This window comes from Grammomys surdaster, unplaced genomic scaffold (assembly GCF_004785775.1).
Source record: "Grammomys surdaster isolate TR1022 unplaced genomic scaffold, NIH_TR_1.0 931, whole genome shotgun sequence".
NCBI classification, from domain to species: domain Eukaryota; kingdom Metazoa; phylum Chordata; class Mammalia; order Rodentia; family Muridae; genus Grammomys; species Grammomys surdaster.
In genome coordinates this window covers 564,271-590,628 of record NW_021605350.1, presented here as the reverse complement: position 1 = coordinate 590,628, position 26,358 = coordinate 564,271, and the positions used below count along the sequence as shown (strand labels likewise).

The window sequence follows — 26,358 nt, the reverse complement described above, 5'->3', positions numbered from 1 at the left end:
TTTTAAAGGAGCTACTATCTAGTCCCTGAAAATTCAGTTTTGATTTATAACAATGATGTCTGCATTTTTCTTAATTTAGCTTTATAACTTGGTATTTAGCTTAATCTTTCAAATAACTAATATAATGAAACTATTACCATTTCACTTTGTGCAATATAAATTTATCAGTTTTGGATAATAAATATATATCCCACTTTCCTTTTTCCTTTTTAAATTACTCATTGTAGATCTTTCTGGAGTTGGCGCTGGCGGAGGGAGTGCTTGCAAGGGGTTGGCTTGGTGCAGTTTGCACCGTGGGGACGCTGCTGCGCGTGGAAGCTTTCAACCAGAAGAAAAGATGTTTGGTTTTCACAAGTCAAAGATGTACCGAAGTATAGAGGGCTGCTGTATATGCAGAGCCAAGTCCTCCAGCTCTCGGTTCACGGACAGTAAGCGTTATGAAAAGGACTTCCAGAGCTGTTTTGGGTTGCATGAGACTCGCTCAGGAGACATTTGCCACGCCTATGTGCTGCTTGTGAAAAGATGGAAGAAGTTGCCGGCAGGATCAAAAAAAAACAAAACAAAACAAAAAAAAAACAAAACAAAAAAAACAAAACTGGAATCATGTGGTAGATTCAAGAGCAGGCCCCAGTCTAAAGACAACACTGAAACCAAAGAAAGTGAAAACTCTATCTGGAAACAGGATGAAAAGCAACCAGGTCAGTAAACTGCAGAAGGAATTTAAACGCCACAATTCTGATGCTCACAGCACCACCTCAAGTGCCTCTCCAGCCCAGTCTCCTTGCTACAGTAACCAGTCAGATGAGGGCTCAGATACAGAAATGGCTTCCAGCTCTAATAGAACTTCAGTTTTTTCATTCTTAGATCTGACCTACTGGAAAAGACAGAAAATATGTTGTGGAATCATCTATAAGGGCCGTTTTGGGGAAGTCCTCATCGATACTCATCTCTTCAAGCCTTGCTGCAGCAGTAAGAAAGCTGCTGCTGAGAAGCCCGAGGAGCAGGGGCCAGCACCTCTGCCCATCTCCACTCAGGAGTGGTGACTGAGGTTCGTGTTAGAAGGGAACAAAGAGTGGTTTAAACTTTGAAAAGACGACAAAACAAACTGACCTTCCTATTTTTAACTTGGATACCTGCTATTCTGCCAAAAGACATTTTCTAGAATAGTTTTTAATGGGTTACTGTCCTTACCCTTCATCCAGCAAACTCTGAAGCCAGTCTCTAGCTTACTGCAAGAAAAAGAAGTGTACATAATATTTAAAATGCTGAGTATTTCATAGGAAAACTGAATGCTGCTGTAAAGTGCTCTTTAAGTCTTTTTTTTAAAATCCCCTCTAATGAATGGAACTAGGGGAGTTTCAGGGGAAAGAGATGGGATTTGTTGTGTGATAAACCATATGTAGTTTAGCCTTTCTGTGGGGAGGCAGTGGTTGGGGCATTTTTAAATGGCTGGCTACACTTGTTTTCCCTCATGATAATTTGTCATAACTCAGTAGCGTGACCTGCCCCTAGAAGGTAGTTAAAAATTTTTAAATGCTAAGGCATTGCCAAGGTTCTGATGATTCAGACCTGTACTACTGATTATTAAGCAGGACAGACTGAGCTTTCTGCAAATAGCTTGAAGGAGGAAGCAATTTCTGAACATACAAGTAGCACCGTGTCGCCTCCCTTTATCTTCATATTGATAAAAGACTATGTCGATCTTGTAAAACAGAACCAGATCTTCTAGAGAAGGCCTGCCTCTAGAATGGGCAAGGTCCTATAGGGATAGTACCAAAGCATCACCACAAAGTAGAGAACACATGTGGTTAGAAACTACTTAATCAGAATGTGTAAGTCCTGGGGATGCATGGGACATAGTTGATGCTGGTTGGGACACGTTTCTTAGAGGGCTTACAATATGTAAATAATTTGTGTTAACACGACTGTCTGGGATTCACTGAAGTCCACATGATTCAGTTCTAGCTCTGGATTACCTTAGTTGACCTTTGTGGAAGTTTTATCTATAGAGTAGTTCTTTGCCTTGTCATAGACCTTATTAGGGTTTGGGGTTTTGTTGTTTCATTGTTTTCCTCCCACTATTTAAAGTTGACTAGAAGAGAAGAGTTGTGTGTTGAGGCTAAGTTGGTTGGTTGGGTTGTGTTCTTAACAACACGATAGCTGAATAGAGCACCACACCTCTAGATCTCAATGATTCCATTGGCTTCTCAGTGGAACCCAACTGAAGTTGTCTAATTGCCTCTTCTCAAAGTTCAGGAAAAACAGTAGTGCCACTTGAGACCTCATAGAGGAGGTGTCCGTGGCTGCCTTAGTATTCTGTTCCTCGTGATTATTTTAGAAACTGGATTTTAAGTCTTTTAGAGTTTCACAACAAGGAGAAGCCACAGTTTGTGGCATCCTATAGTTTTACAGTGTGTATTTCTTCCTTTTGGAAAAAAACTACCTAGTACAAGCTACCACATACACAGACTGCCCAATGAGTGGGTCCTTTCTCCACATCCCTGGTATAGTACAGAGTCCAGCCATTACCATTCTCCGGCATTACTTTGACATGGGTTTTTTTTTTTTTTGTACATTTTGGCTGCAGTATTGGTGGTAGAATATACTTTGATGGATCATCTATACTTCTGTATTTATTTATTTATTACTAGACCTCAATCACAGCCTTCTCCCCTCTACTCTCTGCCTGTAGGGTGTACTGTATGTAGTCATGCACTTTGTATTAATATATTAGAAATCTACAGATCTGTTTTGTACTTTTTATACTGTTGGATACTTATAATCAAAACTTTTACTCTAGGGTATTGAATAAATTTAGTCTTATTAGAAAAAAAATTACTCATTGTATTCATTTAAATTTCAAATGATATCCCCATTCTTGGATACCCTCCACAACCCCCCCCCCATCTCAGCTTCCCTCTCCTCCCTCCCCTTTGCCTCTATTAGAGTGCTCCTCCATCCACTCATCTACTCCTGAATCACTGCTCTAGCATCCCCTACACTGAGGTATCAGTCTCCACAGAACCAAGGGCTTCCTCTCCCATTGATGTCAGATAAGGCCATTCTCTGTACACATGTATCTAGAGCCATGGATCCCTCCATGTATACTCGCTGGATGGTGGTTTAGTCCCTGGGAGCTCTGGGTGGTCCAATTAGCTGATGCTGTTCTTCCTATGGGGTTCCAATCCTCTTTAGCTCCTTCAGTCCTTCCCCTAGGTTTTCTATTGGGGTCACCTGGCTCAGTTCAATGGTTGGCTGTATTTGCATCAGTTTTGGTCAGGTGTTGGTAGAACCTCTCAGGGAACATCTATACTAGGCTCCTGTCAGCAACCACTTCTTGGCGTCAGCAATAGTATACGGGATTAGTGTCTGCATTTGGGGTGTGCTCATCTGTCTTTCCTTTGGACAGGAACATTTCTGGGTTAAAAATTTTGAGATGTATGAGTGGACCCAACCCTCAACTAGGGTCCATGGTGATCTACTAGTGGTGGTTTCAATAGGTTGTATCTCCCCTTTGTTGATTATTTTGGCTAAAGTGATAACTATTGTAGCCTAGGAGACTCTCATTTCTCTGGAGTCTGGAACTTCCTAGTGGCTACCCCCATTTCCCCATCCCCCATACTGCATGTTATTAACCAATTTCCTAATCCTCTGTACTTCTCTCTTTTCCAATACCTGATCCTGCCCACCTTTTATCCTTCCCTCTCTCCCTCACAGGTATCTCTGTCCCTCTACCTCCTGTGATTGTTTTGTTCCCCTTTCTATGTAAGATTGTAACATCTACATTTTTGTCTTTCTTCTCTTTAAACTCCATATGGTTGTGGGTTGCATTCTGAGTTTTTGGACTAATATCTACATATCAGTCAGTATGAAAAATATGTGCTCATTTTTGTCTTGGTTCCCTCACTCAGGATAATATTTTCTGTTCCACTGATTTGCCTGTGAATTTCATGAAGTCATAGTTTTAAGAACTGAGTAGTATTCCATTGTGTAAATATGCCACATTTTCTGTATGCATTCGTCTGTTGAAGGAGATCTGGGTTCTTTCTAGCTTCTGGCTATTAAAAATAAGGCTGCTATAAACATAGTGGAGCATGTGTCCATGCTATATGTTGGAGCATCTTTTGGGTATATGTCCACTAGTATATAGCTGGGTCTTCAGGTAGATCTATTTCCAATTTTCTCAGGAAGTGCCAGATTGATTTCCAAAGTGGTTTTACCAGTTTGAAATCCCACCAGCAATGGTAGAGTGTTCCTCTTTCTCTACATTCTCACTAGCTTCTGCTATCACCTGAGTTCTTGATCTTAGCCATTCTGACTGGTGTGAAGTGGAAGCCCAGGTTTGTTTTGATTTGCATTTCCCTGATGACTAAGGGTGTTGAACATATTTTAGGTGCTTCTTGGCCTTTAGATATTCCTCAGTTGAGAATTCTTTATGTAGCTCTGTAACTGATTTTTAATAGGGATATTTGGTTCTCTGGTCTCTAACGTCTTGAGTTCTTTGAATAATTTGGATATTAACTCTCTATCGGATGTAGGATTAGTAAAGATCTTTTCCCAATATGTGTGTTGCTGTTTTGTCCTATTGACAGTGTCCTTTTTCCTGGGTCCCTTTAGACCCCTATGTCCTGGGGGGGGGGTGAGTTACGCTAATTATTGGGTCATGGGTTGTGGACTCGCCTGACATCCCAGAGGTCAAGCTTCCTATGTGTGTGGGTGAAGTGTGTGGAGAGCCAGAGATCAGGGTTCGCTCCTGGTTCACGCAAGCAAACCAGAAGGAATCAGGACTTTTTTCTCTTATATTTAATTGTTTCTCTCTGTGATTTTTACTAATTAGCATCCCTTCTCATTTCTTGTTCTTTAAACTCATTATCTTATCAGTTTAGCCTCTTGGGACTCTTTAGTTTGTACCTCCTGCTGTGTTAGTACTGCATCAGCTCTTTAGCTAGGTCAAGGCTCCTAGCTTGGCCTTTTTCGGCCTCTCTAACCTGATGTGCTTCTGAGAAGCTTTAGGCCTTCATTCCCAGGCATCTGCCAGTAGTCTTTGGCCAATGTGCCCTGCCTTCATTGACTAAGTCTGGTGGTCTTCAAGAACAATAAAAACAACAGAAAACTCACAAACACATGGAAGCTGAACAAGTCTCTACTCAATGATAATTTGGTCAGGGATGAAATAAATAAAGAAATTAAAGACTTTTTTTTTTTTATAATTTAGTGAAACTATTCCACAAAATAGAAACAGAAGGAACACTACCTAATTCATTCTATAAAGTCACGATTACGTTTATACCTAAACCACACAAAGACCCAACAAAGAAAGAGAATCTCAGACCAAATTCCCTTGTGACTATTGATACAAAAATACTCAGTAAAATTCTTGCAATTTAAATCCAAGAACACATCAAAATGATCACTTACCATGATCAAGTAGGCTTCATCACAGGGATGCAGGAATGGTTCAATATAAGGAAATCCATCAACGTATTTGACTATACAAACCATCTCAAAGAAAAAATTCACATGATCATCTCATTACATGCTGAAAAAGCATTTGACAAAATTCAATACCCCTTCATGGTGAAAGTCTTGGAAAAATTAGGATTTCAAGACACATACATAAATATAGTAAAAGCAATATACGGCAAACCAGTAGCCAACATCAAACTAAATGGAGAGAAACTTGAAGCAATCCTACTAAAATCAGGGACTAGACAAAGGTGCCCACTCTCTCCCTACCTATTCAACACAGTACTCAACATCCTATCCAGAGCAATTAGACAACAAAAGGAGATCAAAGGGATATAAATTGGAAAGGAAAAAGTAAAAATATCACTATTTGCAGATGATATGATAGTATACTTAAATGACCTCAAAATTTCCACCAGAGAACTCCTAAACCTGATAAACAACTTTAGCTAAGTAGCTGGATACAAAATTAAACAGATCAGTAGTCTTTCTCTACTCAAAGGATAAACAGGTTAGAAGGAAATTAGGGAAATGACACCCTTCATAATTGTTACAAATAATGTAAAATACTTTGGTGTGACTCTATCTAAGCAAGTGAAACATCTGTATGACAAGAAATCCAAGTCTCTGAATAAAGAATTCTGAATATCTCAGAAGATGGAAAGATCTCCCATGCTCATGGATTGGCAGGATTAATATATTCAAAATCAATCTTGCCACAATCAATTTACAGATTCAATGCAGTCACCATGAAAATTCCAACTCAATTCTTCATAGAGTTAGGAAGAGCTATTTGGAATATCCAAAAACTCAGAATAGTGAAAACTATTCTCAACAATAAAAGAATTTCTAGGGTAATCATCATCCCTGGCCTCAGGATGTATTATAGAGCAATCATGATAAAAACTGCACCATACTTTACACTGCACTGTACTTTGTAGCTGTCTTCAGACACACAGAGAGGACATTGAATCCATTTATAGATAGTTTTGAGCCATGATATGGTTGCTGAGAATTGAACTCAGGACCTCAGAAAGAGAAGTCAGTGCTCTTAACTACTGAGCCATCTCTCGAGTCCTATATTGTTTTTATGAGATACAAAAATGAGTTTGGGGCTGGATAAATGTCTCAGTGGTTATGAGACCTTCCTACTTTTAAGAAGATCATCTAAATTTACTTCCACAGGTTAAATCAACATGCTGATGACCATCTTTCAACTTTTAATTAACAACTAATTTCCCTTCACAGACAAACTGTAGCTGCCTATCCCAGATACTATTAACACAATGTTTTCTCCTTCAGCCACCCAATTTCCTCAAACACCTTTGCCTTTCCAGGAGTGATTTAATGCTTGATATCCAGGCTTTCCAGACATCTCCCCGCTGGAGATGCTGCTTCCCTGTGATTATACCCACAGATCCAACAGAGACAAGCTGATGCAGAGACAGCGCCACTTCCTGGAACCTGCCAAGCTGCCTTCTCCCAGTCATCTCGTCTGACTGAAGACCCGCTGGCACTCTGGGTCCCTGCTCTCCCAGGCCCAGCCGTCTGGAGTCAGTCGAGGGGCACGGATGTGCCCTGACCCGCGCAACAGTGAGATCAGCTGGGACTGCTGCTGTAGTGCACGGGAGGCCTGAGTTGAGGCTCTGAGGACTGCCTCAGCTGTGACCAAGGCGTGCAACCACACCCACGCCCACACCCCAAGCAAGTTTTGAACCACACAAATATGGTGACTTACAATTATAACACCTTTAAACTGGGTGGAGTTTGTCTGGGTTGTCTCCTCAGAGTCTTACTGGTTACCGTCAAGGCTGCATTCTCATCTAGCTATGCAAAGAATCTCCTTCCAAAGACAGTGTGCATGTTCCACAACTTCACATTTTAAAATTTTGAAATATGGCCTCACTAGTTTCTCAAGATTACTTCAGTTTGCAAATGTCCTAACTCAACCACTCATGTGCCAGTATTGAAGCCTCATACACCCTATTCAGTTGTTTTCCCTGTTACTGATGGTAAGTGCAGTAAGAACATGGTATTGTACTGGGTGATTTTGTGTGTCAACTTGACACAGGCTGGAGTTATCACAGAGAAAAGATCTTCATTGAGGGAATGCCTATATGAGGTCCAACTTTAAGGCATTGTCTCAATTAGTGATCAAGGGGAATGGGCCCATTGTGGGTGGTGCCATTTCTGGGCTGGTAATAATGGGTTGTATAAGAAAGCAAGGTGAGCAGGGCAGAGGAAGTAAACCAGTAACATCCCTCAAAAGCCTCTGCATCAGCTCCTGCTTCCTGACCTGCTTGAGTTCCAGTCCTGACTTCCTTTGGTGATGAACAGCAATGTGGAAAGTGTAAGCTGAATAAACCCTTTCCTTCCAACTTGCTTCTTGCTCATAATTTTGTGCAGGAATAGAAACCCTGACTAAGGGCAGGTGTAGAAGATTTCAAGAATACTAGTTTTCAGTCTGGCCCAGGAGAAATTGGTTGAGCTCTATCCTCAAACCAACAAAAGAAAAACTGTATTCAAATGCACAGTGAGTGTTTTCTGAAATAAATCCATATAGTGAGTCACAGAATAAAATTTGACACATATATGTGATTTTTATTTTTATTATGGCTGAGTAATATTCCTTGCACATATGTACCATTTCTATTACCCATTCCTCTGTTGATAGCCAGTAGGTTTATTTAAATTCTTATTTTTGTGAATAGTGAAGCAATAAATAGGGATGAGGGTGTGTATGTATTTAATGATGACTTAGATTTGTTCAGGAATGTACCTAGCATATGCACGGCTGAATCACGTATATGCATGGTTTCCTCAGGATATTCCATACCGTAGCCTTTAGTTTCTGTATCCGGTTGCAGTTCTTCAACAGTACATACTGTTTGCTCTTTCTGTATAGTCATCCCATCGTTTCTACTCATTTACATACTGTAATTTTTATTAATTAAGTGATTGTATGATTTTAAAAAATTATTGGCTATTTCATTTATTTATATTTCAAATGTTATTTCCTTTACTCGGTTCTCCTGCGGAAACCCCCTATTCCATCCCTGCTTCCCCACCCACCCACTCACTCCTGCCTCCCCACCCTGGCATTCCCCTACATTGGGGCATCACGCCTTCACAGGACCAGACAATGCTATCCTCTGCTACATATGGGCCTGAAGTCATGGTTCCCTCCATTTGTACTCTTTGGTTGGTGGTTTAGTCCCTGGGAGCTCTGGGGCCTCTGGTTGGTTGATACTGTTGTTATTCTTATGGGGATGCAAACCCCTTCAGCTCTTCAGTCCTTTCTCTAACTCTTCCATTGAGACCCCTGCACTCAGTCCAATGGTTGGCACCTATCATTGGCTTCTGTACTTGTCAGGCTCTGGCAGATCCTCTCAGGAAACACCTATATCAGGTTCCTGTCAGTAGGCACTTCTTGGCATCTGCAATAGTGTCTGGGTTTGGTGTCTTCACATGGGATAGATCTCCATGTGGGGCAGTCTCTGGATGGCTTTTCCTTCAGTCTCTGCTCCAAACTTTGTCCCAGTATTTTCTTTAGAACAGAACAATTTTGGTTTAAAATTTTTCATGTGATTATCTGGCTCCATCCACCAACCAGGAGCCTTTCCTAACGTCTAGATGTGGTTTCTACAGGTTATACCTCTGGCCAGCATGTCTTCCTAGATGTAGGAGGCTTGGAGTCTTTAACAAAACCACAATTCAGGCACTGGAGTAGAATCCTGATTTGCATCTTTTGTATTGTGTGTGATATTAGGCCACCTTCTTAACTTCCCCAAACCTCAATTTCCTGCCTGGGAATTTGCCTTGGTTGCAAACCTTAAAGGAATACCTCCAAATCCATAATTCAGATGAATTATATTTAATATAATATTAAAAGATCAATGCTAAGCAACAGTGTTTTACTTTGTGAATAAGGAAATGTTGGTAAGGAATTTTGTGATGGGCTATATATTATTTTAAAGGTTAGGCCAATTCTCTGTATATTCAAGTCATGTTCCTGCCACTAGGTGTAGGTAGTGTATAGACTGAGAGAAGCATCAGAAACTCACAATACAAAAGTCCATGACCATTGCAGGCTGCAACATGCACAGTGGTTTGTGTCAGATGAGTAGGGGTGGTAGTAGTGGAGTCAAGCAATAGGGAGAGCTCTTGGAATCAAGCTTGATGACCTGAGCAAATCACCTTCCATTTATCTCTTGCTGGGTGAGCCTGTTTCTCATGTGTAGAATGAAAATAATGCAGTAGATGAGATCAGTCTGACTCTGAAGCTTTAATACTCTGAAATACTGAGAGTGATTCTGCAGTGCTTGAGCTGGACCACTTCAGGAAAGGCAAAGGATTTCAAGACATTTTGAATACTGATGAGCTTCTGTCCTTGGAAATTTTTAAGTAGACTAGCAGAAGAAGGAAGACAAGAAGTTCATTATTATTATTATTACTATTATATTATCTTCTAAATCTTTTATTTGCCTAGAGAGACTTTTGGTTCCTCAATAAAATGTGCTAGAACATTTGATGTCTGACCATTTAGAAGCAACAAGTCTTACCTTTTTTTCTTTATTAACTTTTTAATTTTACATTAAAACTAAAGACAATCTTGGATAACATTCTTATCTTAACCCTCCCCTAGTAGTGTGCCTTTCTCCATGGCAGCTCCTCCTCCTCCTGTATTAACTTGTCTGCACTGGGATATACTGCAAGACTCAGTCTGCATTCATCTATTTACATTTCTTGTCTTGTGATCTCATCCTGTATCCTAAATTTCACCATCAGCTATAGCTTGCTTCCCTAGATGATGAGACATTTCCAGCTGAAAGTCTGACAGCTTCTCAAATGCCTAATGTGTTCTGTACAAAGGACTGGTTCCCAACATTTTTTTGTTGCTCACTGTTTGATCTTCACCAGCAGTCAGTTCTGTGTACTTGAATCTCTAGAATTGTGAACTAAATAACCCCTGTCCCCCTTTTCTTCTCTTACTAATTACATCCTGACCACGGCAAACAGAATGGAGCCACATGATTCCAGATTTTATTTTTAGGAGGTTCTAGAGAAGCTCAGCCTAGCGCATTTTTCTCTGCTCCAAGTGACTTCTAGTACATGGAGCTCATGGATGCTGCCTCTGGACAACTGTGTCAGATCTGTGAGAAGATCTGATATCACCCTCTGCTGTGTAAAATACAGATGAGGAAATGAGATTTTTGTCATGTAATAAATATACAAATTCTGAGTATTCTGAGATCATTCAAAGGGAGATTAACCTGGGTAGGCCTGCTTTAATCAGGTCAAAGCCACTAAAGAGAAATTATTTCCTCTGCTGTTCATCCCGTTGCTGGTTTGATTATTGAGATCCCACATGTCAGCGAGCTTTCAGTTCCTGTAGCACCTCAGGGAAGCTTCTAGCTCACAGTTAATAAAAGTGTAGCATTCTCAGCCACACTGTTCCAAAGCACACAGATTGGTAAACCTGGTAACTGACCTGGAAAGGAGATTCTTTGAGCACCCATATAAGAATGCAGCCTGATGACACCTTGACTGAAGCCTATAAGACCCTGCATATAGCCCCAGACATAACCTGCCCATGCTATAACTGTTGTGGTCATAAGCCATTGAGTTTGTGTAAGTTCACTGTAGAGCAGTAGGAAACCAATACAATATAGTTATTCTAATGTAAACTAGGACTGAAAGCTTGAAAACCTTGGAGTTGTGCATCTGAGAAAAGTTTCTAAGGATCATTCTATTGAGTTTTCCCACTCTGTATGGGGCAAATGCAGAAGACCGAAGAGGGTTCATATAGAACTAGAGGGTATCTTGGAAATAAACTTTTCATGACTGGGGCTGCACACTCTTGTGCCTCTAGTGTTTATGCACATGGTAAAAGAAAACAAATGAAATAGAGCTGGGTATGGTGTCATGTAATCCAGCCGTCAGGGGCAAGAGGCAGGTGGGTTGAAAGTTTAGGGTTAGTGTTCACCATTTACCTAGTGATCACCTAGTGATTTCCAGGTAGTTCAGGACATAAAGTTAGATCTTATGTTTTCCCCACCTTCTAGAAGATAGTAAAAATGGAATTATAAATGAAAAAAAAGCAGATGAGAGTGTGTCTACATATGTGGAAGATACTATAGAAAAATATATGATTATTGCATTTGGAGAAAAGGTGTCAGGAGCCATCTAGAAAAGGCTAAGACTAGTGGATGACTTTCCTGGAGATGACCAAACATTTTTGCATGGTCTGCATGGGTGAGCTCTGAGGCAAGGCCCCAAGAGATTTTATCCCAGAATTACTTCTTGCTCCTTGATATACCTCTCTTTTTACTATTACATTGTCTAATAATTCCTGGGTATCAGCTCACCCTATTGGGCAAATTTCCTGCAGATTAACATGAAGATAAACTTTCAAGAGTTAATGCTTTTAGATGAATTAATGATTTTATAGAATTCTTCATTTGATTCAAATAATTTTAGAAAGACATCTTTAAGAGATGGTTTTAGTTGTTTTGCCAGAAAGATATAATAATGTTAAAATCAAGAATAAAATGTGCCCATTTCCCATAAAATAGTAAGTAAATGCTGCATAATAAGAAATATGATGAGATTACATAACTACACTTAAATGAGATATAGGCTTGGGACAAATTTGTGTTCAAGGAAAAACATTTAGGTCCAAGGATAAAGCCACAGGTGTGCACTATTAGGCAAGGTCATGCAAAAACTGGTGCTTTGAATTTGTAATGAGCTCATAGAATGAAACCCTGCTTTGAACTTGTTATCGATATCCTTCTGTATCTCCCCTTTTAATGAGCTCTGAGCCTCTTGCCTGTCCAGTGAGGGGATCCTGACTGATTTGGCAGAGAAAGGAGCCCTAGCAATAAATTATTTACTTACTTCCCTGCTTCGATACAGCATGTATCAATTGCAAGAAAACAGAGTTTATTTAAGCACAGTTACAAAGTAAGAAAACAGTGCTTATTGAAGTACAGAACTGTAAGAAAGTGTAAGTTTGCAGAAGTCATCAGCCTGTGGCCCCCAAAACAGTAAGAGAGAGTTACAAGGCCATAGATATTCAGTCTTTGGCCTTTGTCTAACTCTGTTCCACATCAGCTCTTTCTTCAGCTGGAGTAGACCCCCTACAGAAAGAATAGCTGGTAAATTCAAGACTGTGAACACATGTTTGTGATACATACTGATATGCAGATCAGAATCAAAGCAGGAAAAAACTGCAGCAGTCTCACTTGTGATCAACTGAAGAGAGACTTTTGTAATTCCCAACAGATAGAAGTGAAAACATATTGGGCTGGTAATGTCAGCCAGACAGACTTCAATCTTCAAAGCTCTGATTAATTTGAATGATCCAGAAAATGTATTTTGCAAGTTTAAAATTGTTGTCTGAAGTGGAAACTTCTGGTTTCTTTGGAAACAAATGATGTTGTGCTGGTATGCCTAGGTGAAAAGATGTTTTACTAAATCAGATATATAAAAGAAAGTTTTCCTCAAGCAGATACAGGTGAAGGGATGACACATGGAGGAATGTTTTATTGATGCACACACAGGTGAAAGGATGTTATGCTATAGCAGACACATGAAAGGAAAAGTGATGTTTAAAAGAGCTAGGTGTCAGCTCTGCTCCCAATCCCCGAAGACCCAGAGAAGGCTGGACTCCCACAAGCTCTAGTAAGCCCAAGAACATAGGATAATAGGATCCCAATATCTCAGGAGCTTATGCACACCAGGACTTCAGGATCCCAGAAGCAGTTTGACTCCCAGGAGCTATCACAACCAGAACTTCAGGATCACAGGATCATGGTGACAGCTGGACTCTGAGGAGTTCTGACACAACAAAGATAACAGAACAGACAGGATCCAGACAGAGACAGTGAGTGTAAGTAGCACTAGAAATAACAAGATGGCAAAAGGCAAGCACAAGAACATAAGCAACAGAAACCAAGGTTACTTGGCATCATCAGAACCTAGTGCTCCCAACATAGCAAGTCCTGAATAGCCCATGACACTAGAGAACCACGATTCTGATTTAAAATCACTTCTAATGATGATGATAGAAGACTTTAAGAAGGACATAAATAACTCCCTCACAGAAATACATGAGAACACAGGTAAACAAATAGAGGTCCTTAAAGAGGAAACACAAAAATCCCTTAAAGAATTACAAGAAAACACAACCAAACAGGTGAAGGAGTTGAACAAAGCCATTCAGGACATAAAAATGGAAATAGAAACCATGAAGAAATCACAAAGGGAGACTACCCAGGAGATTGAAAACCTAGGAAAGAGATCAGGAGTCATAGATGCAACCATCACCAACAGAGCACAAAAGATAGAAGAGAGAATCTCAGGTTCGGAAGAAGCCATAGAAAAGGTTGGCACAACAGTCAAAGAAAATGCAAAATGCAAAAAGCTCCTAAACCAAACCATACAGGAAATCCAAGACACAATGAGATGATCAAACCTAAGAATAATAGGTATAGAAGAAAGCAGATTACCAATTTAAAGGGACAGTAAATATGTTCAACATAATTATAGAAGAAAACATCCCTAACCTAAAGAAAGAGATGCCTATGAACATACAAGAAGCCTACAGAACTCCCAATACACTAGACCAGAAAAGAAATTCCCTCCTTCACATAATAATCAAAACAACAAATGCACAAAACAAAGAAAGAATATTAAAAGCAGTAACACCACATGTTAGGAGCCTGGATTCTTGGAATTCGGTGGAATAAATACCTATCCCTTGCACGGTCTCTGGGCTACTTCCAGCCAACACTTCTTACCAAAAACCAAGACCTGTTTCACAGCCCTACACCTCCCCTTGTTTTCCTTTTTTAAAAAAGGGGAGGGGGTCACTGTCATCTGTAGCAAAAATTTTGGATGAGGAAGTCAAAAGAAAACACTACACAGGCTGGAGGTGGTAGCACAATTAAGTCAAATGATAAGGGGAGTCAAGGGTGGGTTGGGAAGGCAAGGTATCATTGAACAAATTAAATATGCATGGTACAATTTGTGAGTAATGGGATCTGATTAATCTAGATAGACATTATGTTTTCCTTACTAACATGTAAATTTAGCTATATGACTTTGGTAAAAGAGTTCATCTGTAGCTGAAAGGTCTGGATCTGTCTTTAGGACTCAGTGAGCATCTCTGGGTTTTGGTGTGCATCTGCAGTTGCATGTCTCTGGGTCTCAGTCAGATGATGTGGCTGGAAGAAGGCAGCTTGGTGTCCCAGGAAGGTAGATTCCAGGAGATGGTGCTGTCTCTGGGTCCCAGTGTGTCTCTGGAGTCTGTAGTCAGACGGTGTCTGGAAAGATGTAGCTTGGTGTCCCAGGTAGATTCTAGGAGATGGCATTGTCTCTGTTGGATATTTGCGTATAATCACAGAGAAGCAGCACCTGGCAGGGGGATGTCTGCAAAGGTTGGGTACTAAGCATTAAGTCACTTGGAAGCAAGCACATCCTGGTCTGTCATTAAGATCCTGGAAAGTCAAAGGTGTTTGAGGAAATCATAGTCCTGGAAGGTATCTTTGAGTCTGTTTTGGATGGCCGAGGGAGAAAACATCATGTTAATTATGTATCTGGGATAGGCAGGAACAGTTTGTTTGTAAGAGGAAACTAGTTGTTAATTAAGAGCTGAAAAATGGTGATCAGCATGTTGATTTGACCTGTGGAAGTAGATTAGGTGACTTTTGAACCTTGAAGAAAATTTAAAAGTTGAGAAAAAAAATGTTGGACATATATCATGAGTGTTAGAGAGAAAGGGAAACATTTAAACAAAAAAAAAAAAAGAAAATTTTCTGTTAAAAAGTATGAACATTGTTGCTTTAGGTGTTCCTATTAGGGAGAAAAGGAAATGTTTTAAATAAAAAAAAAACAAAACAAGAAAATTTTTGTTGAAAAGCGCGAACATTGTTGCAGGTATTGCTGTTAAGGAGAGAAGCATTAAAACTTGGGTTAAGTGTCTCAGGTGTGCTTCTTTGTCTTGGCCGGTTTAGAAGCAGTGGGGGGAGGGGCCTGCCCTGCCATGTGGCTGCTCTAGCAGAGAGGCCAGGGTGTTCCTCATTCTTTTTTTCTTAGCCAGTAAATCTTAAATGTAGAGAAGGAGAGGTAAGGCCAACCTTGAAAGCTCAAAGCAAGGCTAGCGGGCTGTGTGCACCTCTGTGTTTTGGATTAGAGCTCTGAGTCAATGATGCTCTTGAGAAAAGCTGGCAGGTGGCAACCAGGCCCAGCCTGGCGTTTTTTTAGCTGCAAGAAGGAAAACTGTCTCAAAATGAAAAAGAGTATTTTAACTCAAGGGGAGAAGTCCTAGAATGAGAGTCTAAGGAACTCAGGGCAATGGTAGCAAGCATGGTCCCAGACCTGCTGCTTCAGGCAAGCCAGCTAGGCTGTAGCTGGCTGCAAATTACCAAGGAGGTGAAGAGGGGAAGGGAGCAAGCAGGGTGCCTGCCTTGCTGCTTCAGGCAAGACAGGTGAGCTAAGTAGTTGTAGATGGAGGAGGAGGGGAAGAAGCCTATGCTAGCAGGCAGCAAAAGGCTGACCCCTGGGGGAGGGGTAGAGAGTGGAGATTAGGGAGTTGCTGCCATCTTGTCAAGTTGGAGAACATGTGGAGGGAGAGAGAGGAAGAGGAAGAGGAAGAGGAAGAGGAAGAGGAAGAGGAAGAGAAAGAGAAAGAGAAAGAAACCTATGCTAGCAGCTCACAAAAGACTGAAGTCAGTGCTCCTGAGAGCTCAAAACGAAATGGGAGTCTCTCATCCAAGGGAAAGAGTCTTAGAACGAGGGTCACGGCAGGCACTGTGGCTTGAAAGACAGCTGTTAGCTGTGAAGGAGATCTCTCTATGGACTGGGGGATGGGCAAAGTGGTGGCTAGGGAGTTGCCTCCATCTTGCCCCTGAGCTGGAGAGCACATGGAGGAGAGGGAGAGAGAGAGAGAGAGAGAGAGAGAGAGAGAGAGAGAGAGAGAGAGGAGTTAAAGAAAAAGAAGCTGACCAGGAACACATGGAGAGAGAAAGAGAGGAGCCTAGGCTTTTTGAACTAGGCAGGAGCTAGTGGTAGCTAAGAATCAGAAGATGCTAGCCAGGAATATGTGGAGAGAGAAAGAGAGGGGAGGAGGGACAGAGAGAGAGACAGGGAGAGGCCTAGGTTTTTTGAATTAGGCTGGGGGTTACTCATTGTCTCATGGAGAGGTTTTTATTCTGCGGGCACCAGGAGGGGTTGATTTTGGAGCTGGTTTGTCCCCATCTACCACCTGTAGGGAATGATGTAGGCCCGTGCATGGGCACTCAAGCATGGATCTCTTGTTGTGTTGTTGGTCTGTGTGTCTTTTGTCTGGGGCAGGTGTCTCAGAAGCATGTGTGCACATATGCTTATGTGCAGCACTAACGAGGTAATCACTGTTGGCGACCCTGGACCACCATCCCAGCTAACAAAGTTGCTTAATGAATTGCCTTAATGAGAAACTGTCCCTTTTGGGAGAATCTGACCTTCAGCTAAGAAAGAATTTCCTGTTCTTAGAGAACTGCTGCCCCGGGACATTCCAGGAAAAACTGCAGAATGCTCCGCGGGATGACTGACCTTATCTATCGATAGTTGATAGAGTCCCCATCCTGTTCTTTGTTTCCCTTCCTCCTTTGCCTAGAATATATCTTGTAAGCCATTTCCTTTTTAAAGCAGACCTTGACAAGTTGCCATTTGCTTGGTCTTGTTCTCTCTCTTGCCCATGTTCCTTTCAGGTGAGGTTCCCCTCGACCCCCACGAATAACTGGACCCACGGGTCGGGTCAAATCACGGCTCAAATGATAAACTCTGGATTTTCCCCAGGGAAAGGATTAGGAAAAAGTGAAGACGAGATTACTCATCCTATTGAGGTCCATGGTAACACTGGAAGAAGAGGCTTGGGGTAGTTTTGGTTGGGGCTATTGATTCAGCTGCATCTCTAGGGTGTTGTGCCGATCCCATCACCTGGAAGAGGGACTCGCCCATCTGGGTGGATCAGTGGTCCCTAACCATTGAAAAGTTACAAGCTGCTCAGTTGCTAGTGAAATCAATTTGAAAAAATTCAAAAGGAAGAGTGGTACCCTATCAAGGGATCCCCCAGAAATTTATTTTAAGTTTTTTAACCTTGAATTCTGAAAAAAATCTGTATATAGATTTTGACATCCTGATACCAAAAAGCATTTTGTAACAGTCCTCTGGAAAGGCCAATTAACTGGAACCTGGCATGCACCAGATCCAGTGCTTACCTGGGGAAGAGGTTCTGTCTCCACATATTCCCAAATGGCAGATGCTGCATGCTGGCTGCCAGAGAGACTGATTAAACAAAAGACAATAATAATAAATCCAGGGAGGAGAAACCCCCTGAGAAATGTATTTTTTCTTTGCAGGAAACATGAAGATGTTTCACAATTGCCTTCAAACTGGAACAGATCAATCAGCAAACCTGACTTGGGAAGTTCTCAATGCGGAAGGAGACAATATCACCCATACTTCCAGGGTGGCTCTATTGGACTCTTGGTTCCCTGACTTATGATTTAGTGGGGTACATTGTTTAGACCCAAGAGAGAACCCATTACTAGAGTTACTATAGTTGGTTTTTTTTTGGGGGGGGTATAGGATTAATTGGGGCAGGGACGGGGATTTCCTTACTTGTTTTGTTAAGATCAAAGCTATGATCAGTTCTGTACTTCTATAGATTTAGATTTAGAAAGAATGGAATCCGCTATTTTGAATTTTTAAAATTCATTATCCTCCTTAATTGAAATAGTACTACAGAATAGAAGAGGCTTATACTTTTTACTTCTCCAGCAGGGGGTTGTATGTTGCCCTTAAAGAGAATGTTGCTTTTATACCAACCGTTCAGGCATTGTTAAGTCTCCTGTCTCTCAGGTCTATGCTGTTCAACAGATTGATGGCTTTTGTACGCTATTCAAATGAAACCCATACAGGTCCGTTATTACAGGTCGGAAGTAGGGGACTCTAAAACCTCTGTCATCAAGAGTGACAAGGATTAACCCTAACTTATGCACTGAGCCAGATAGTCAATAACGGGTACCAGAACACTACAAGACCCTTGCCCCTAACTGGGAGGCCTCACCATCCTAAGATAGGAGCTCAACCAAATGGCTGTTGAGTATCCAAAGATGGGAAAAGGAGGCTGGGGTCCTTTGTTCTGACCTAAGACAGGCACGGTTTCCATAAGTTTTCCCAGCCTTCCTTTTGAAAAAAAAAAAAAATTAAAATGAAGGACCTGTTTGGAGCCAACTCCTAGCAGAAAGCAGCTATCATCTTTGCAGCCATCTCAGGCCATATACCCTAACATGAGACTTGTTTTTCAACAGCCTACAACAGCTGAGCACACTCTGATAAAGATTTTGTTTTTCTCACATATCCTGTTGTGTTGTATAGTGGCCCCAGCTGCAAGGTGCATGTGGCAAAGTGCCTTCAGCTGTGTTCCTCTGCTTGTCCATGGCTGCAAGGCACATGGTAAAGTGTATAAATACTCAGGATTTCCTTTCAATAAAGGGGGACTTGATCAGCCCCTCTGTCTTGTCTCCCTCTTGCCCCTCTATCCACATTCTCTCTCTTGCTAGACCCTGTTGACTGACCTGCAGACCAGAGTGACAGTGTGGTCCAGGACACTGGGGCTCTGTAGAAGGCTTGTTTGAAAAAGTAGGTGAACTACAAAACAAACCTCTTAAGCTCACAAGGGCATTTATTTTCCCTGTACATTGCATCTTATAATTAAATAATTTCCTTAGCAAAAATGATGTCCTTGTTACTATTTCTTTTATGTATATAGTTATGTGTATTTATTTGTTTATTTATTTATTCACTTTACATCCCTATCACAGCCCTCGTCCCTCCTATAAGTCCCACCCTCATAGATTACATCCTTTCCTCTCCTGAGAGAAGTGAAGGGCCCTCATGGGTACCAACTCACTCTGGCACATCAAGTCACAGTAGGAATAACTGCATTCTTTCCCATTGAGGCAAAACAAGGCAGCCCAGCTAGCAGAAAGGGATCCAAAGGCAGAGACAAACACCATTTCAATTGTTAGATGACCCATATGAAGACCAAGCATTGCTGCTATTTCTTAAAGAAGTTTTTATATTTAATAAATTTTTAATTAGAAAATTATTTAAAAATTAAAAGAAAGTTTCAAAAAATCATCAGATCCTACTACAAATGTCTATACTCAACTAAACTGGAAAATCTGGATGAAATCAACAATTTTTCTAGAATAATACTGGGTACCATAGTTAAATCAGTATAAGATAAACCATATAAACCCATAATCTCTAAAGAAATAAAAGCAGTCATTTATAGTCTCCCAACCAAAAAAGTCCAGGTCCAGATGGGTTTAGTGTAGAATTCTATTAGACCTTCGAAGAAGACCTAAAACTAGTACTTTTCAAACTATTCCACAAAATAGAAAAAGAAGGAACACTATGTAATTCATACTATTAAGCCACAATTATGCTCATACCTAAGCCACAGAAAGATTCAACAAAAAAAGAGAACTTCAGACAAATTTCCCTTATGAATATTGATGCAAAAATACTCAATAAAATTCTCACAAACCGAATCTAAGAACACATCAAAATGATCATCCATAATGATCAAGTAGGCTTCATCCTAGGGATGATTCAATATATGGAAATCCATCATCATAATCCTCTATATCACATGATTCATGGAAAAAACCCACATGATTATTTCATTAGATGCTGAGAAAGCATTTGACAAAATTCAAAATCCCTTCATGATAAAAGTCTTGGAAAGACCATGTATTTAAGCAGTATACAGCAAGCCAGTAGCCAACATCAAAGTAAATGGAGAGAAGCTTGAAGCAATTCCCTCTAAAATCAGGAACTAGACAAGGCTGCCGACTATCTTCCTACCTATTCAATATAGTACTGGAAGTCCTAGCCAGAGAAATTATATGACAAAAGGAAGTGAAAGGGATACAAACCATTAAGGAAGAAGTAAAAAAATCACAAATAATACAAAATACCTTTGTGTGAATCTAACCAAGCAAGTGAAAGATCTGTATGACAAGAACTTCAAGTCTTTGAAGAAAGAAATCGAAGAATATCTCAGAAGATGGAAAGATCTCCCATGCTCATGGATTGGCAGGATTAATATAGCAAAAATGACCATCTTGCCAATAGCAATCTCCAGATTCAATGCAATCACCATTTAGCACTTATAGAGTTAGAAAGAGCAATTTGCAAATTCATTTGAAATAAAAGAAAACTCAATAAAGGAGAACTATTCTCAACAATAAAAGAACTTCTGGGCCAATCACCATCCCTGACCTCAAGCTGTACTACAGAGCAATATTGATATAAACTGTATGGTATTGGTACAGAGACAGGCAGGAAGATCAGTGGAATAGAACTGAAGACCCAGAAATGAACATACATGTGGGGAAAAATACTGGCCACAGCTGTGGAGTCCCAGTGGGTTTCCACACTGCAGTGAGTCCCACATGCAGGAGGAGGTCTAACGTTCCAGTGGCCTGGAGGCTTTGGCGGGAGCAGGTCCCAATGACACAAGGGTTTATTGTCATGGCGGATGGTGGATGAATCTGGAAGTACCCCCGTAAAACTCAGGCCAGTCCTGAGTTAAATAGGGAGAGGGAAAGGGGGAGGATCTGGGGAAGCATGCTCAATTTGCTGCACCCTTTGGCATTCATTAGTATGTAAATCCCTAGGGCCTGAGGCCTCTAGTCAAGCCCCTGTGTACATTGGGAGAGGCTGTAGTGGCTGGTCTACGTGACTGAACAATGTAATTCAGTGGAGACAGGACTGCTTTTCAGGACCCTGGGTTCTGGGGGTGCGCCGAACTCCTGCCAGTTCTCATGAAGAGTCTCAGGGTTCTAGGCACCTGCCCAGCCATGAAACAGAATACCCTTACACAGTCCCACACCTACACACCTATGGTCACTTGATCTTTGTCAAAGGAGCTAAAAGCATTCAGTGGAAAAAAAAAACAGCATTTTCAACAAATGGTTCTGATTGAACTGGAGGTCAGCATATAGAAGAATGCAAATTGATCCACTCTTATCTCCTTGTACAAAGCTCGAGTCCAAGTGGATAAAGGACCTTCACATAAAACCAGATACACTGAAATTAACAGAAGAGAAGGTGAGGAAGAACCTTGAATACTTGCACACAGGGGAAAAGTTTCTGAACAGAACACCAACGGCTTATGCTCTATGAGCAAGAATTGACAAATGAGACCACATAAAATTGCAAAGCTTCTGTAAGGCAAAGGGCACTGTTAATGGGACAAAACAGCAACCAACAGATTGGGAAAAGATCTTTGCCAATCTGATAGAGGGCTAATATCCAATATATACAAAGAACTCAAGAAATTAGACTCCAGAGAACCAAATAACCCTATTAAAAATGGAGTACAGAGCTCAACAAAGAATTCGCAACCAAGGAAACTCAAATGGCCGAGAAACACCTAAAGAAATATGCAGCATCCTTAGTCATCAAGGAAATGCAAATCAGAACAACCCTGAGATTCCACTTCACACTAGTCAGAATGGCTAAGATCAAAAACTCAGGCAATAGCAGATGCTGGTGGGGACGTGGTGAAAGAACACTCCTCCATTGGTAGGATTGCAAACTGGTACAAACCACTGTGGATAACAGTCTGGCAGTTCCTCAGAAAATTGGATGTAACATTAACTGAGATCCCAGCTATACCACTCCTGGGCATATGCCTAGAAGATGCTCCAACACATAACAAAGACATATGGTCCACCATATTCATAGTAGCCTTGTTTATATCAGCCAGAAGCTGGAAAGAACCCAGATGTCCTTCAACAGAGGAATAGATCCAGGAAATGCACATTTACTCAATGGAGTATTCCCCACCTATTAAAAGCAATGAATTCGTGAAATTTTGTGGCAAATGGACGCAGCTAGAAAATATCATCCTGAATGAGGTAACCCAAACACAAAAAAACACACATGGTATGCACTTACTGATAATTCGATATTCGCTTGAAAGCTCACAATACCCAAGATACTACTCACAGGCCACATCAAGCTAATGAAGAAGGAAGACCAAATTTTGGGTGCTTTGGTCCTTCATTGAAGGAGTAATAAAATACTTAGGAGAACAAATATGGAGACAAAGTGTGGGACACAAACTGAAGGAGGGGCCATCTGGAGACTGTTCCATCTGGGTATCCATCCCATGTGCAGTCAGTAAATGTAGACACTGATGTGGATGTCAGGAAGTGCATGCTGACAGGAGCCTGATATATCTGTCTCCTTAGAGGTCTGCCAGAACCTGACATATTCAGAGGTGGATGCTCACAGCTAACCATTGAACTGATCATGGGGTTCCCAATGGAGGAGTTAGAGTGAAGATTGTTGGAGCTGAAAGAGTTTTCGACCCCATGAGGAGAGCAACAATACCAACCAACCAGAGTTCCCAGGGTCTCAAGCACCAGCCTGGGAGCACATAGGGAGGGACCCATGGATTCAGCTGTATGTGTAGGGGAGGATGGTCTTGTTGGGCATAAGTGGGAGAGGAGATTCTTGGTCTTGTGAAGTCTGAATGCCCCAGTGTGGGGGAATTCGAGGGTGGGGAGGTGGGAGTGGGGGGGGGTTGGGTTATGGCACATCCCTATAGAAGCAGGAGGAGGGGTGATGGCATAGGGAGTTTCTGGGTGGAAGGGAAATGTAGAAAGGGGATAGCATTGGAAATGTAAATAAAATATCCAATAAAAATTCTTATAAAAAAAAGAAAGAAAGGGATGATTTGGAATTTCAGAAGGTTAGACTGTATTAGAGCATAAAGAAGGCAGCAGGTGGCAGACATGGTAGCTGGAGCAGGAACTGATTGCATGCGTGTGTGTGTGTGTGTGCATGTGTATTTCTATGTTTTATATATTAATGTGTATGCATGTCTGTCTGTCTGTCTGTATGTGTATGCATGTATGTATGTTTGTATATATGTTTACCATGTATGTGCTTAACTGGAAGTATAAATGTCTGAGGATCATTAAGTGAATGCTTGAAATGAGTCAAATCTGAGTCTTTTATAAGAGAAGCAAGTGCTCTTAACTACTGAGTTGAGTCTCTACCCCCAAAACTTACTTTTAAAAATATTTCTCCATTTTCATTTTCTCCATTCCTTCTCCTTTCCACATATCTCTTAACTCTGTGATTCAATATTTCCTCTTCTCTTCTCCATCCTCTTCTCTCTCTCTCTCTCTCTCTCTCTCTCTCTCTCTTTCTTTCTTTCTCTCTCTCTCCCTCTCTCTCTCTCTTTCTTTCTTTCTTTCTTTCTTTCTTTCTTTCTTTCTTTCTTTCTTTCCTTCTTACTTTCTTCTCCCTTCCTCTTCCCCTTCTTTCTTTTGTTTCTTCCTTTCCACTTCCCCTGTTTATTTTGTGATTGTTTCACAGGATTTATTGTTTCCTCAGGATTAAATCAAAGGTAGTTGTACTATAATTTCTGTACAACTCATCTGTTGGGTGTGAAGAGATGTCCCTGCGGTTAAGAGCACTGATTGCCCTTTCAGATGTCCTGAATTCAATTCTCAGCGATCATATGGTAGCACACAACCATCTGTAATAGAATATGATGCCCTCTTCTGGTGTGTCTGAAGACAGCTACACTGTATTCATCATATATCCATCTCTCTCTCTACCTGTATCTTTATCTATCTATCTATCTATCTATCTATCTATCTATCTATCTATCTAATATAGTCTTTAAAAAACCTCAAATATTGATTATTAATGGAAGTCTGTCATGAGAGCATCTAGACTCTTGTGGTTTGAGAGTTTTAAGTTGGTCCTAGAGCTTCTATGTTGACTTCCTTCCCAGTGATTACTTCCTGTCTTTGATAGTACTTTTGGCTATTGATTTGTCCTGAGTACTCTCACACACCTGTGTCCAGGCAAATTACTTCCTTATTTGATGACTATTTTGCATAGGTCCCTAGAGGGCAGCCTTGCTGCCAGTATTTATAAACCAGGCCTTTGCAGTGAGATCTGAAATGCACCAGGACAGCATGGGCATCAAGATGGACTCACAGAATAAGGTCTTCATATTCCTATTACTCTGGTTATCTGGTGAGACATTTAAAAGTGTTATATCTTAAAATAATTCATTTGTAGAGAAATAGCGATTTCCTATAGGAAGTCAATAGTAAGCAGGCAATGCCAATAGAAAGGACATTTTATATTATAACATTTGTATCATGAAGTCTTTGTGTGTACATATGTATGCTCATTATCTGTTTTCAATTGCAGGTGCTGATGGAGACATTGTGATGACCCAGTCTCCCAAATCCATGTCTACATCAGTAGGAGAAAGGGTCACCATGACCTGCAAGGCCAGTCAGAATGTGGGTACTAATTTAGCCTGGTATCAACAGAAACCAGGGCAGTCACCTAAACTTCTGATCTACAGGGCATCCACCCGGTACACTGGGGTCCCTGATCGCTTCACAGGCAGTGGATCTGGGACAGATTTCACTCTCACCATCAGCAGTGTGCAGGCTGAAGACCCAGCCATTTATTTTTGTCAGCAGCATAACAGCTATCCTCCCACAGTGATTCAGCCTCCTACACAAACATCCTCAGAGATTCTAACCAGCTGCCTGTACCACACATCCCCAGACCTACACACTTCTGCTTTTGCCTGTAGTTACTATGCCTAACTGCCTCAAAGTTTGGTAGAAAGTTAATGAACAGATGCTTTGACTTGGAAGGTCCTTATTGTAAAGAACAAAGTAAAGATATTTGTGTCTTTTTTTATTTCTCATGCTTAGATTCTGTGTATTGAACATGACAAATTTAATATCCTATATTCAAGAATGAAAATCTCCAATGTGAGTCCCCATGGGCTAAATCAAGAGCCTGTCAGGCTATATTCCCGCTGGAGGATGCAGAAGGGAACGTGGCTTTTGCTTAGCTCAGTTCTGTCAGGAGTCATAATGTAACAAGCTAATAATTAGCAAGTGATCATCCTGAAATGCTTGCCTTAGATTATTATATAATCTGTGACAAGTGAGCGCTTATTTAGCAAGGCTGTAAGGAACTTATTTTAGGAAAGATTCCTGCTATTAATATGCTTTTCCTATTATTATTATTAAACAAATATAACAGTGACTAAGCAATGTCACACCCCTTTGGAGTAGATCTCTGCAGATCCACGAAGATGTACTGTCTTGTAGTGATGCTATATAGACAAATAGATGACTTCTTAAGGGTTAATGATGATCCTATAAGAATTCCTAAAATTGCCCCTGCCTGGTCCTTTTGGCTGGGGCAGACACATAGCTGGTCTGCTCCTGTGGAGATACTGAATCCTGAGCCATCCTAGAGGAGCAACTGCACTCAGAGCAGTGTGCAAGAACCCCATCTCACTCCCTACCCCCCCCCCACCCCAGAGTTACATCTTGGAGCCAGGGACTCTCAGGACCCACCAGCTACCCAAAGCCCGCCACTCTGAAATTCCACTTCCCTTCTGCCCCTGCCTGGTCCTTTTGGCTGGGGCAGACACAAAGCTTTTCTGTTCCTGTGGAGATACTGAATCCTGAGCCATCCTAGAGGAGACACTGCACTCAGAGCAGCAGACACCTAGCTGGTTTGCACTTGTGGAGACATTTTATCCTGAGCCACCCTAGAGGAACCACTGTACCCAGAGCAGAAGGATTTCCAGATCCCAGAGTTGGCCTGGGCCCCAGGAGTTCTTCTACCCAGGAGATTAGGATCATAAGACCACAGAGACATTTGGACTCTGAGGAGCTCTGACACAAGCAAGATAACTGGAAATACAGTGAGGGCAGGTAACACTAGAGTTAACCAGATGGCGAAAGGCAAGCGCAAGAACAT

At 41.2% G+C, this 26,358-nt stretch overlaps 1 long non-coding RNA gene and 1 gene segment (V, D, J or C); one reads left to right on the top strand and one right to left on the bottom strand.

Annotated features, from left to right (window-relative positions):
* LOC114634288 overlaps positions 1–25,181 on the top strand; it is a 153,807-nt gene extending 128,626 nt beyond the window's left edge. Inside the window, 1 exon segment of the V gene segment in view lies at positions 24,772–25,181. Within this exon segment, the coding sequence occupies positions 24,772–25,181 (410 nt within the window).
* On the bottom strand, positions 145–5,451 carry LOC114634296. The gene is made up of 2 exons (XR_003713307.1): positions 5,419–5,451; positions 145–1,229 (listed from the first exon to the last, which is right to left on the bottom strand). It is a non-coding gene; the product is annotated as an uncharacterized LOC114634296 (long non-coding RNA).
* Positions 25,182–26,358: the final 1,177 nt, after the last annotated feature.